Source organism: Octopus sinensis, linkage group LG9 (assembly GCF_006345805.1).
Source record: "Octopus sinensis linkage group LG9, ASM634580v1, whole genome shotgun sequence".
NCBI classification, from domain to species: Eukaryota; Metazoa; Mollusca; class Cephalopoda; order Octopoda; family Octopodidae; genus Octopus; species Octopus sinensis.
The window spans coordinates 92,661,335-92,675,980 of NC_043005.1; the positions used below are offsets into that span (position 1 = coordinate 92,661,335).

Below are 14,646 nucleotides of genomic sequence, written 5' to 3' on the forward strand. Positions count from 1 at the left end.
AGATAAGAAACGGACATTATATGATTCTCTTCCTACATACAACTACGAAAGCGGGATAGTGGATTTGACCCGGAATTAAATTATATTTTAAAAATTTATTATTGAATATCAGGTTATAAACGAAATTTTTTTTATATTCGCGGGCGATCTTTCGTCTCTAGTAGATTGCCTCGCGGGCGATCTTTCGTCTCTAGTAGACCTTTCCGTCGATTTCCGTAAAAAAATTTTTTTTTTACATATGGGCTTGAGGGAACTTTTGAAGTAATATACATACATATACACATACACCGAGTAAAAAATTTCAGTAATCTCTTTCTTTCACACATTACTCTGTCTCTTCACACACACTAACAGAAGCACTTCACTTACACAACATACTGTCTGTCTCCCACACCCCATCAAACACACACACACATGTACATCAATGCTTCACATGCACGGTAACTTCAAAAGAATTTCCCTCGTCATACAATCGCTTTCTCTTAGTCTCTTTCGCTCTCATTACTTCAAATGTTCCCGCAAACCCATATGTAAAAAAAAATTTTTTTTACGGAAATCGACGGAAAGGTCTACTAGAGACGAAAGATTGCCTATTCGCGGTATGAAATTATTGATAAAATTTTTCTATATTTCTTATATAGTGCAACTTAAATCACATCTTCCTAATAGAAGCATGAAAAAGAATAACCTAAATCGTCATGTTTTCGAATTAAGCGCCTTGCGATTTCATTGGCTGAAATTGAAAGTTACATGACGATTCTCTAGGAGTTCGCTGCTGGAGCCAACTGTAGAATATTTAAAGGAAGACGGAAGTTTATTTTTTTAGCGAGTCTGTTGATTACACATAACTATTGTAACTTGTCACTATGTCAGGCCGTGGTAAAGTAAAGGGAAAGAGCAAGACCCGTGCCGGGCTTCAGTTCCCCGTCGGTCGTATCCATCGTCTTCTCCGTAAGGGAAACTATGCTCAACGTGTTGGTGCCGGAACCCCAGTCTACTTGGCCGCTGTGGTGTTGGAATTGGCAGGAAATGGTGCCAGAGACAACAAGAAATCAAGAATTATTCCCCGTCACTTGCAGTTGGCCATCCGTAACGACGAAGAATTGAACAAACTTTTGTCTGGAGTGACCATCGCCCAGGGTGGTGTTCTTCCCAACATCCAAGCTGTCCTTCTCCCCAAGAAGGCCAACAATACAGTAAATGAACTGATTTTCAACAAGAAACGGCCCTTTTTAGGGCCACTACATCTTACGTAAAGTTATCTCTTGACTGTCAATTGCAGTTGTTATATTGAAGCCTATTCTATGGTTGGTATAAAATGCTATGTGTATCTTTATTCATTTGGATATTTCGAATATTTTTTTAAATCTGCATTCGGTGTTCCCTTTTCAGATGACATTTCAATCCCTCACTTCGGTCAATATAAGTCTCCTCACCTGTTAACGGAAATAACAAAAAGCCCAGCCCTCTAGGTGTTAACAGTAGGAAACAAATATGAAAACAAAAAATTGCATAAACGATTCACAAGATCCGATTTTTCCCCCGGCCATGGAGAATCTGAAAAAAATTGTAAAATTCCAATTTTTTAAAGAGACTTAATTCAAGCAGGCTATCCAGATGCTAGAAATAACAGCCAAATCTCACAAAACTGCAATAACATAAGGAAAGAAATGCGTAATCAATCTACTCACCTTTCTGCAAAGATCTCTTTCCCGTAGTAATTTATGTGAAATTAATGTGTTATTTGGCTGTTATTTCGGCAGAGGTAAGGACTGCGGAGATTCCGAATCTGCAAAGAAAAAGAATCGACATTTCAAAATTTTAATTCCCTCCCTGTCCGCCAATTTTTCACTTTTTTAGATCTAACCTTTGGCGAAATACGGAGATTATGATCGTGAAAAAAAAAAAACAATTTGTAAAATTTAAATTTTTAAAAAATAAACACCCCTTCCCCTCCGCATATGTGACAAAGTGAACATGCTGTGGTTGAAGGTCCTTTGGAATTAAGATTATTTTTTTCTGTAGTTTCCGCTGAGCTGCGGCCATTCTGTGATGCACCGCCGTTATGTAAAAGTTAGCATTTTTGCACACACGTGAACACAAAATGACATTTAAACATTTTTTGTTTTAGTAATTCGTACTTCGAAAGTGGCTGTTGATCTTGCCCCTCTCCACTCCTCTAGCAAAGAAAAAGGGGAAGGGTAATTAAAACTTTGAAAACGTGATTCGTCGTTTGGCTGATGTTTCTAGCATGTCGAGTTTTGTTGATACGTTTGCTACTTTAGGAGGGGAGGGGTGTTTATTTAGTTGAGAAATTGAAATTTTACAAAATTAATTTGTCAGACTCCTAATCTCCGTACTTCGCCGAAAAACTGGGGTGCGGAAATTAACTTTGAAATGTCGATTCTATTTGCAGATTCGAAACCTCCGCAGTAGACAAGGTTGGGGTTTCCATAGAAACTGTCCCCACCTCCCAAATAACCAAAAGTGGGTGCGGTCTGTCCTTACCTCCGCCGTTATTTCTATCATGTGGATAGCCTGCTTAGAGAGGGTGTTGGGTTTATTTTATCCCAATATATCCATTTTCCCAAGTTACGAGGGAAAAATCGGATCCTGTTCATTTTCCGAAAGTCCTCCCTAAGTTCGTTTGCGCAAAGTTGTCTCAAATTACACCCAGCAAGCCGGTATATTTGTTTTCAATATAAGTACTTTTCTTCACTAAAATAATATCTTTTAATGAACAAGGGACCATCCTAACCCAACAGTTTCATGGAAATAAACCTTAGTTTATTTTAAATGCAGGATGTTAATATAATTACATATATGTTAACATATACAATGACTCCTAAATAGTACTTTATAAAAGCATATCAGTGTCGGAAGGGACAACCTTAAATATAAGGAAGAGGCCATGAAAAGGGCCGGTATATGATGAACCTCCGAATCCATACAGAGTTCTGCCTTGTCTCTTCAGAGCATAGACGACATCCATGGCGGTGATAGTCTTCCTCTTGGCATGCTCGGAAAAATTGGGTCTCTAGCACATCGCACGACCACCTGATACCTTCCTCGTTATTTCTCACTGTACTGATGATTCCTAATATCTTAAAATTTACAACCCGCTCCGTCGTCGAACAAAGGCTTGCATCTTACTTTTTCATTTATTTACCTATACCATATCTGTTTATTTAATCTCTCTACACGGAACTTCCATCTTCTAAAATAATCCGCTGAAAAAAAAAAAGTATCGATAACGTAGGAGTAACATTTGAAAACTTAGGGGAAGGGTAGATTGAGGTGGACAATGTAAATTTCGGGGAGGGCTCCTTTAAAACTTAATGGGGAGATAAATTAGAAAGGATTTAAAAAAAAAAAATCGCAATCAAACAGTCGAAAGAAAACAATACACAAAGTGTGAGAGGCCCTGAAAAGGACCGTTGATATGGATAAAGCACAAATGCCTCCGTAATAAGTAATTTACTTGGCTGCCTTCTGAGTCTTCTTGGGGAGAAGGACAGCTTGGATGTTGGGAAGAACACCACCCTGGGCGATGGTCACTCCTGACAAAAGCTTGTTCAATTCTTCGTCGTTACGGATGGCCAACTGCAAGTGACGGGGAATAATTCTTGATTTCTTGTTGTCTCTGGCAGCATTTCCTGCCAATTCCAACACCTCAGCAGCCAAATATTCCATCACAGCGGCCAAGTAGACTGGGGCTCCGGCACCAACACGTTGAGCATAGTTCCCCTTACGGAGAAGACGATGGATACGACCGACGGGAAACTGAAGCCCGGCGCGGGATGAGCGGGTCTTGCTCTTTCCCTTTACTTTACCTCCTTTACCGCGTCCAGACATATTCAAAGATTGGCAGTAGCTTTCAGCAAAATACTCCAAATGATATTTCTTTGGGCTTCTTTTGCCTTTAAATACAAGTTAGGAGGCTCCAGCAGTCACAAGCTGCTAAGCGAAAACGAGCGCGGGCTCATGTCACGTGATTAGGCTGCTGTCAAAATCCACCAATGAAATTGAAAGGCGCGCAATGCCAGCTAGTTGCTTCGCTGAGCCTTCTTGTCAATTATAGAGTAGGCAAGCAGTAATTTCACTTGTACCCTGGCAGTTTTTTCTAGCGGTGTCATATGAAACTGTCACCCTAGTATCGATCTATTGCATTTCAATCTGTTTTAGGTGTGGGGGGAAGGGTATCTTTTTTTTCTTTACAAATGTAAATAAACCCAATCTGTTTCTTAAACGAGGGACATTCATACGGCACAATGTTTTTTTTTTTTACCTCAGTGGACGTCAGTGATTGGTTGAAATTGCAGAAAAAAACAAATATATTTGTCCGAAATCTGAATTTCGTGGTAATGGGGAAAAACATAAATCAAAACATTAGAATTTATTTTTGTAGGCTGTTAAAAAGTACCAAGATTCCTTCCCAATCACTTGCTTCTAACCAGTTAACTGAAAGAATTCTTCCGGGTGATAGATATGCAAGTTACGAGTACAAAGAATTTGGGTGTAGTAAACATCTAAAATGCATGTTAAATAACCATTTCAGAAAGTGGAGAAATCAACCGGGTGGAGACCTAGCATGCATTATGGCAAATGTGGCATTGTAAGACGGGAAAGGTCAGTAATGGTGAACGGACGTAATTCTAATCAAAAGTAAAATCGCAAATCAGAAAGTCGAAAGTAACAATCGTGAGAAGATGGGTGGTCCTGAAAAGGACCGTTATTCGCTGAGCAAAGAACTAAGTAGATTTACTTGCTGCTGGTGTATTTGATGACAGCGTTGGTACCCTCAGAGACTGCGTTTTTGACCAACTCACCAGGGAGGAGAAGACGGACAGCAGTCTGAACCTCACGGCTACTGATGGTCGAACGTTTGTTGTAGTGAGCCAAACGGCTGGCTTCTGAGGCTATTCTTTCGAACAAATCGTTGACAAAACTGTTCATGATGGACATAGCTTTGCTGGAGATGCCAGTGTCGGGGTGGACTTGTTTCATTACTTTGTAGATCTAGATGGAATAACTTTCCTTCCTCTTCTTCTTTCGTTTCTTGTCGCCGGCAGGGCGAGAGACCTTGGCCTTGGAAGCCTTCTTGGCTCCTTTCGAAGCAGTTACTGGCGCTGGTGGCATAATTTCAAAATTTCTTTATTATCCATACGGATTAACACAGATGGGGTCAACATGGGACTGTTTACAATAAATTCGGGTGGGTTATTTACAATGAAAATTAAATAAGGACAAATAAACAAATGAAGATAAAAGAACAGGATAGCCGACCCCACGAGCCCTGTTATTTCAGCTGAAACCTTTTGGTAGGTGATCATGGCGTGTTCATGCAGGGCCTTTCACACCCAGCATCCGTGCTACACGCATCCATCTTTTTTTGAATATAGACTCTGTCAGACACCTTTTCTCTAGCTCCACCTTTTGGTGGTAGAGAAACCTGGTTTCGTCGCAGACTAAGATCGAATAAGTGGTATTCGGAGTGCCGAAAGGCTCTCCTACGCTTCCGCAGCTCGGGCAATGCCGGTGGCTTTGGTACTACCGCAGGTTGGTAGAGGCCGGAAATGACGATACCCTGGGAAGAACCCTGGGTCTCGATGGTAATCAGTTGGACAGCCTGTTCCAAAGGACTTTCAATTTTAAAGATTGACTCAGGTGACAGCTGCACTCTTCCCTCGTCCGACAACAGGTGTTCGGCATAAACCCACACTTCCGAAATTTCCGGACATTGAACAATGGCGTGCAGGACTGTTTACACATCCTGCCCGCATCTTGGACAGGCCGAAGGTCCACTGTGACCATGCCTTGTGAGTTTATCTCGAATGGGTAAGGCTCCTCTGTAACACTGCCAGGCCAGGGATTTCTGAAAGTTATCCAGCGTCCCCGGCCTGAAAGTCCTTTGGAACAGGCTGTCCAACTGATTACCATCGAGACCCAGGGTTCTTCCCAGGGTATCGTCATTTCCGGCCTCTACCAACCTGCTATAGAACGCTGCGGTAGTACCAAAGCCACCGGCATTGCCCGAGCTGCGAAAGCGTAGGAGAGCCTTTCGACACTCCGAATACCACATACTCGATCTTAGTCTGCGACGAAACCAGGTTTCTCTACCACTGAAGCTGGGGAACGACTGTTTTGCGAGCGGGGACCACACCCGATCACCTTCCAGGTGGAGCCAAAGATGCATCAATAGCCAAGGCATCCCTAACCCACCCTTTAACGGCTTTTGACAGCAGATAGATCGTCTCACAAGAGGATTGGAACTGTAAGAAATAGGATCACGCTTGGTCGTATCGTGTAGGAAATACGATTGCACGCGGTTCTACTCTTAACGAATTATTCAAAGCCATAAACTACATACAAACGACGATAGGACATAAGTGAATTGACACAAGTCTTCTGTTGGTAGATAAATATTTATTTTACGTATTTTACAATCGTGTGGATTTTAAGAGTTCGTAAACGTTAGCACGTTTTGTGTCTGTGTGTTCGGGTGGCGTGAAGCATACCCAAAGGTACTGAACATAGAATTAACAATGGCATTTAGTTTACTGTTCATAGGGCAAGATGCTGGAATCTACTCGAGAGGCTTTCAGTAGTTGTATAGATTAGCGTAGCAACAGGTAGTAGCAGAGACAATCGCATATCTCTAAGTTGAGCAGCAGGTGGCCTAAGTTAGTTCTTAGAAGAACTGGAAACCGAGTATTTCTTTATTATCCATAAGGATTAACACAGATGGGGACAATACAATGATTTGGGGGTCAAAACATGGAACTTTTTACAATGAAATCGGATGGGTTATTTACAATGGAGTTATAATGAAATCGAATAAGAACAAACAAAAAAGAGACAAATGAAGTTAAAAGAACAGGGTAGCCGACCCCACGAGCCCTGTCATTTCAGCTGAAACTTTTGGTAGGTGATCATGGCGTGTTCATGCAGGGCCTTTCACACCCAGCATCCGTGCTACATGCATCCATCTTTTCTTGAATATAGACTTTGTCAGACACCTTTTCTCTAGCTCCACCTTCCTGAAGAACTGGAACCCAAGACCTAAGTGTCTGTGAACCCTGCTTTATATACTGTTTGGTTGGCTCACCGAACTCCAGAAAATGGAATTTTAACCGAAAGTCTTGATTGGCTGATTCGCAATTATGGCGCGAAATAAGTCGAGACAATTCGCCGCGGACTTCGTAGGGACCCTCGTGTCACATGTCCCCCAGTGGCGCGAAACACGTAGAGACCACTCGTGTCACCTGTCAGCCGATCAAGTTAGTGTTTAGAACAAGAACAAGTTGACCCAAAGATGGTTGTAACCTCAAACGAGATCATTTCTGCCTTGCCTTTCACACAGTGAAGATATTAGCAATCGCTATAGCCATATTTCAAAATGGCTGAAACTGCCACGCTACAGAACCCTTCCACAGGAAGCGAAAGATTTGCCTTTCCAGCTTGTTCACCCACGAATCCGGACAGAGGACGACGGTTAGGCGGTATATGATGACCGATGCCATGAAAACATTGGCCACCTCCGCCCGCCCTTTCAAGGATAGCCACCGCCAAAACCAAGTCTTGACCGCATGAGTCACCTTGCTCGTGACCTCCGGTTGATTTCTCCACTTTCTGAAATGGTTATTTAACATGCATTTTAGATGTTTACTACCCCCAAATTCTTTGTACTCGTAACTTGCATATCTATCACCCGGAAGAATTCTTTCAGTTAACTTCTTCGAAATCCACTTAGAACTTTGATTAGAAGCAAGTAATTGGGAAGGAATCTTGGTACTTTTTAACAGCCTACAAAAATAAATTCTAATGTTTTGATTTATGTTTTTCCCCATTACCACGAAATTCAGATTTCGGACAAATCAGGAACAAAGAAATTGGAGTACCGTTCGAATGAGGGTAATTTGGGACACCCTATGCCTGCCAAATGATCGCTTGTCCCAAATTACCCCTCGAAATGAGAATTATGGGGGTTGGCGGAATTCTGGTTTAAGCACCCCCTCATAGCTTGAATTTTCAGAAAAATTTACCCGAACACCAACATACAGAAATTCATACGACTAATGCTTTGCAATAGACCATTAAATGTGTTTATGAGGAGAAAGTGACAAAGAAACGAAAAGGGTATCACAGATGGTTATGAGATATGCTAAAAATAGCAGCTAAATAGATCTTAAGTCACGATCCGAGCTTTTCCCTCGTAACTTTTAGGAAAATGGGGTTTTTTTTCAACGAAATTTTTTAGAAATACCTTTCAAACGACATACATTGCGATTATAAGGAAATGTGTGGAAAATACAAAAAATCCGAGTTTTTCCCCTCAAAATAAATGTGTATGTATATATATATATGGATCCTTTCGGTTTGAACGGCAGTTTTTAACATAATTTCTAGGTAACTAAAAAATGTTAAACTTCGTATACTGGTAGAATGTGTTATAAAAGATCTTTTTCTCTTGGCTTTATTGAGAAAATTCTGCTTGCCTACTCTATTTATAATTGACAAGTAGGCTCAGCGGAGCAACTAGCTGACGTTGCGCGCCTTTCAATTTCATTTGTGGAGCAGCCTAGTCACGTGACATAAGCATGCTCGTTTTCGCTTAACAGTTTATGACTGCTGGAGCTTACTAATTTGTGAATCCCGCCTTCGTCCGTTTCTCTGTCCCCGCTTGGTGTAACTTTCATAGTTGATAAAAAAATTAATTCACTGTTTTGCGCGCCTTTCAATTTCATTGGTGGATTTTGACAGCAGCCTAATCACGTGACATGAGCCCGCGCTCGTTTTCGCTTAGCAGCTTGTGACTGCTGGAGCCTCCTAACTTGTATTTAAAGGCAAAAGAAGCCCAAAGAAATATCATTTGGAGTATTTTGCTGAAAGCTACTGCCAATCTTTGAATATGTCTGGACGCGGTAAAGGAGGTAAAGTAAAGGGAAAGAGCAAGACCCGCTCATCCCGCGCCGGGCTTCAGTTTCCCGTCGGTCGTATCCATCGTCTTCTCCGTAAGGGGAACTATGCTCAACGTGTTGGTGCCGGAGCCCCAGTCTACTTGGCCGCTGTGATGGAATATTTGGCTGCTGAGGTGTTGGAATTGGCAGGAAATGCTGCCAGAGACAACAAGAAATCAAGAATTATTCCCCGTCACTTGCAGTTGGCCATCCGTAACGACGAAGAATTGAACAAGCTTTTGTCAGGAGTGACCATCGCCCAGGGTGGTGTTCTTCCCAACATCCAAGCTGTCCTTCTCCCCAAGAAGACTCAGAAGGCAGCCAAGTAAATTACTTATTACGGAGGCATTTGTGCTTTATCCATATCAACGGTCCTTTTCAGGGCCTCTCACACTTTGTATTGTTTTCTTTCGACTGTTTGATTGCGATTTTTGTTTTTTAAATCCTTTCTAATTTATCTCCCCATTAAGTTTTAAAGGAGCCCTCCCCGAAATTTACATTGTCCACCTCAATCTACCCTTCCCCTAAGTTTTCAAATGTTACTCCTACGTTATCGATACTTTTTTTTTCAGCGGATTATTTTAGAAGATGGGAGTTCCGTGTAGAGAGATTAAATAAACAGATAAGGTATAGGTAAATAAATGAAAAAGTAAGATGCAAGCCTTTGTTCGACGACGGAGCGGGTTGTAAATTTTAAGATATTAGAAAACATCAATACAGTGAGAAATAACGAGGAAGGTATCAGGTGGTCGTGCGATGTGCTAGAGACCAAATTTTTCTTTTTAATTGCTTCTGAATTATTACAGCCGTCTCCTGTTGCTGGAGTGACGCAACTGAAAAAACCCCGCCTGTTATGAGAATATTTAAATCCACAACCTTATAGCATCACTAGTTAAAATAATAGCCATTTTTAGGCGAAATTCTGGTTTAAGCAAGACCATTAAGGAAAAAGAGGTCTAATATATAGATCCGCGCCCGAGTGATATTTTGGAAAAAAATATGTGTAACAGGTGTAAGACATCGTATATTGAAGGAATATGACGCAAAAAAAAAAAGCGCGCTGAGAAACGGGGAGGGGGCTCGGAAAATTTCCACGATCAACCGTAGAGGATCCGCGCCCAAGTGGCAAAAATGGAAAAAAATATGTGTAACAGGTGTAAGGCATCGTATATTGAAGGAAAATGACAAAAAAAGCGCGCTGACAAACGGGTGGGTGGGGAGAAGGCTCGGAAAATTCCCACGATCAACCGTAGAGGATCCGAGCAATAAACCTCAACGCCCGCTCGCAGGAGCGCAACAGAAACCGTCTGAATACTTCTCATGCAATGTGTATACAACAAATATTGTTGGGTGGACAAACACACACACACACATATATATACATATATACGACGGGCTTCTTAAAGGTTCCGTCTACCAAACCCACTCACAAGGCTTTTGCTGGCTCGAGGCTATATAGAAGACACTTGACCAAGGTACCACGCAGTGGGACTGAACCCGGAACCATGTCGTTGGTGAGGAAGCTACTTACCACACAGCCATCCACTCTTTCTCGAACACATCTCTTCTAAACCCTGCCAACGCTGTTTCCCCGAACACACTTCTCGACAAAACTCATATTTTTTTGTAACTTTCAAATAAAATAATAAAAAAAACACCCCTTAATTTCATATTGATGTGGGAAAAATACTCCGAAAGAAATATTTGCAGAAAGGTGAGTAGATTCATTACACAATTCATTTCATTGTGTTACCGCAGTTTAGTGAGATTTGGCTGTTATTTCTAGCATGAAAATAGCCGGCTTGAGGGGGATATATCTTTATATATAAAAGTGAGGTTGTGTGCTATGTCTCCTACGATTTAGATTCCTAACTACTCCCACATTTTGCGGTGCAGTTTAACCGAAACCGGGTATCTTATAGTTGTGATTCATATGAGTCTACGATTTAAAGATAAATTTACCATCAATTTTCCCCATTTTTAATGCATTTTTGGCATAAGGGAAGTAACTCTCTAAAAATTTATTATTAAATCTCAGAACGTAAAAAGCTATAGTAACACCCCCCCCCCTTTGTGGTTAACCATATTGAGATGGCTTTACATCTCTAAAAATGCTTATATAGTTATTTCCCTTACAAACCCGAGCAACGCCGGGCGATACTGCTAGTCTATATATATATATATATACATATATATATTATTTTACAAACAAAAAGTGAAAACTGAAGTAATGGAATTTGAATTTTTGAAGTTGCGATTGATAATTATTCTGTGACAATCAATAATATTGTGAAAATATAATCTGTACTTACCACATGCGTGGTAGATTTGCTGATTATTTTCAACAAATCTACCACGCTTCTATTTCAAATTCTTTAACGTTGTCAGTTGTTGCAGCAGCCTCGTGGAAATTGGTCGAACATCTTTATTGCCCAGGATACAAATAAAGCAATGGAAAATAATGGATCTTTTCTCTTTGAAGGCCAGATTTTCCTAGTTAACTAAAAAATTTGAAACTTCGTATACTGGTAGAATGTGTCAAAAGAAAACATTATTGTAAACAAAATCGTAACTTAAACGTAGTTTAATTTTAAGAATTTTAACCAATGAAATCGCAGCATTCGAGCTCAAATTATTTACCTCTTCTTCTGTCTTCTACATGTGCTAGAAATAACAGCTATATCTCTTAAATCGATTCATTTCGTCGCCCAATAAAAATATTAACGATATTTTTTGAATATTTTCTTTCATTTTTTTTTTTACCGGAAAGGCTTCTCCCATGGTTTTGAAGGGCCAGAAACAACAAAAACAAAACAATAATATGTCTAAATCGGTCTCGAGTTTGCGCGTGGAGTGTGAGTCGTATTGTAAAAATTTGCGAAATATTTTTTCATAAAAGGATGTCCCCAGCTTGTCGGAAGCTGGGAAAAAAATCCTCGACACCAGTGCGTAATTGGTACTTAATTTATCGACCCCGAAACGATGAAACATTGACCCCCACCTTCTGTGCAAATTTGTTGCAAGTGGCAAAACACAACGTGTATTTTTGCTTGTGTGTGTATGTATATGTCCGTTTGTATGTGTGTGTACGCTTATATATTAATTACTATGTGCTTGTGCAAATATGTGTGTGTGTGTGGTGCGTCTGCTATATTTCTTTATCAATATCGATAACGCAGCAATGTTGGGATTTCATTGGTTAAAATTCGTAAAAATTAAACTTCGTTTAAGTTACAAATTACAATTTTGTTTTCAATTTTGTTTACAATAATGTTTTCTTTTGACACATTCTACCAGTATACGAAGTTTCAAATTTTTTAGTTAACTAGGAAAATCTGGCCTTCAAAGAGAAAAGATCCATTATTTTCCATTGCTTTATTTTTTTTTACCCGCGTAACAATTAAATTAATTTAACAATTAAGAAAAAAAAATTTAGGGGGAGGGTGAGGGTTAGTTACAGGATGTTGTCTCAGTTTTAGACGCAGCAAATGTTGTTTACCTAAATGGAGGTAATCGATTGGTTAAAATTGCAGAAATGCTCGGATTTTCAGACGAAATATGGGATCTTTTCCTTTTGAACGGCACATGTCAACACAATTTCTAGTTAACTAAACACTTTAAAACTTCGTATACTGGTAGAATGTGTCAAAATAAAACATTTTTTTCTCTTGGCTTTCTTGATAAAATTGTAATTCGTTTCTTTAACGTAGTTTAATTTTTCGAATTTTAAGTGTGCATTGAACTGAATTTAAATAAGCAAGAAAGTTATTATCAAAGAAAAGACCATAGCACCATGACTAGGTTGTTAAGTGAGTAGGCAATCTATTTCTCATAATTTATCAAAAACCGATGACGTCATTCCTCCACCAGCTTGCATGTTATTGTATACAATTACAAACTTGTAATAATGCTACTGTTTATTAATCAATGTAGAAAATAATCTCTTTGGAAGTTATAAAACATTCGATGAAGTGACCCTAAGCACAAACTCTTCACAGGCCGCTTGAACGACACCAAAGCATTAATATCTTAATTGGTAAGCCAAAAGGAATTGAAATATTCACGTCTCTCGTCTGTAAACATCTGATTGAAAATGTTTACTTTAGAGAACACTTCAAAAATAAATCTCGAAGAAGAAGAAAAGTTGAAATTTACTGAACTCTTGTAAGCAGGTTTTCACGAGTTCCCTCCCTTATATCATTTCTGTAAAAATGTGTTTAAGAATTGTCATTTTGCCAGAATTCTATCTCCTTTTTATTATTATCAGTTGACCAATTAAATCAAATTTTTTTATTAATCAATCAGCTGGCTTGTAAGAATCCTTTCATTGCAGTTCAGAACCTCATCTTACTCCAGCCCTGTCTCGATCTAAATGCAAAGATGTTACTCAACACAAACTATACTGTGTGCAAGTGAATTTGAAAAGCCATTTGCTGAATTTATGATTATGATGAGAAAATGGTATAAACGTGATTGATAAAAGTAAAAAACTATATTTTTCTCACTACAGAAGCCATATACTTTGAATTTTGTTAAATTTAATATTAGATGCATATTGAATACATACTTATTTGTCAACTGCAAAATATTGGAAATACATGGGAAGAGAATAAAAGCACAAGGATACTCATCTCGTCAGTTCACCATTCCTAGGAGGATTGTGAAGGTAGAGTTCTTGGGTACTTCGTCCATAGAGTCCTGTCACAAGCACCTGTCAGACTTTCCAGCTGAATTCCAAAGCATGACTAACTGAAACTATTCTAATTACATGTTTGTAGTACCAAGAGCTGTAACCTTTCACTGCAGAGAAGTCGTAGCTCAACCTGAAGATATTTCCAGACCTCTGAGCCATGCACTCTGTTGTGTAATGTTACTCTAGAGATCCCACTGGAAGAACCAGATTTCAATTTGCATTCCCAGTCATACTCTTCTTTCATGACAATAGGTGAGGATAGGCAGCTTGGTGCTGTAGCTAGTAAGACTGACTGGACGGGATGTGCGATCACCCTTTTTGAACACAGGAATGAACTGGCAATGTTCCACTGCTCTGGAATAACGCAGTTATTAAGTCAGGATTGGAAGAAGAATGAAAGCTGGTGCAAAAGAACCTTCCATATTTGAGAAGCAGGTAAGTAACATTATTAAGACCACAATAAATATAATACGTATCATATATATTTGATATATATAAAAAATAATGATTGCGTAAATAGCACTGCATAATAAAAGAATATGACCATAAAGATAAGTAAAAAGGAAAATATGAAAAGCCAGAGTACAATTGTTAGCAATAACGATAAGAATAACCAAAATTTAAAAAATTAATAATAATAATAAAAATATAGTCAAAAAGAAAGCAATACCAGGGTCACGGATTGGTTCCCGTGCCGTTGACATGTAGAAAGCACCATTCAAGTGTGATCACTGCCAGTGTCGCTTTACTGGCAAGTAAAAAACAACATTCGAGTGTGGTTGTTGCCAGTGCCACCAGACTGGTTCCCATGCAGGTAGCATGCAAAAACACCTTTTGAGCATGGTTGTTGCCAGAACCACCTGACTGGCTCTCATGCCAGTGGCACGTAAAAGCACCCACTACACTCTTGGAGGCATTAGGAAGGGCATCCAGCTGTAGAAACTCTGCCAGATCAGATTGGAGCCTGGCACAGCCTCTGGCTCACCAGTCATC

The 14,646-nt window shown here is 39.7% G+C and overlaps 2 protein-coding genes across 2 annotated transcripts; one reads left to right on the top strand and one right to left on the bottom strand.

The window, feature by feature from the left end:
* The first annotated feature begins 866 nt into the window (after positions 1-866).
* On the top strand, positions 867-9,351 carry LOC115215479 (histone H2A-like). Its single transcript, XM_029784643.2, has 2 exons — positions 867-978; positions 9,042-9,351. Exons 1-2 carry the CDS (start codon positions 867-869, stop codon positions 9,287-9,289), a joined length of 360 nt encoding a protein of 119 aa, XP_029640503.2. The 3' UTR covers positions 9,290-9,351.
* On the bottom strand, positions 3,416-3,861 carry LOC115215544 (histone H2A). The gene has a single exon (XM_029784726.2). The coding sequence runs from the start codon at positions 3,853-3,855 to the stop codon at positions 3,478-3,480; it is 378 nt and encodes a 125-aa protein (XP_029640586.1). The 5' UTR covers positions 3,856-3,861; the 3' UTR covers positions 3,416-3,477.
* Positions 9,352-14,646: the final 5,295 nt, after the last annotated feature.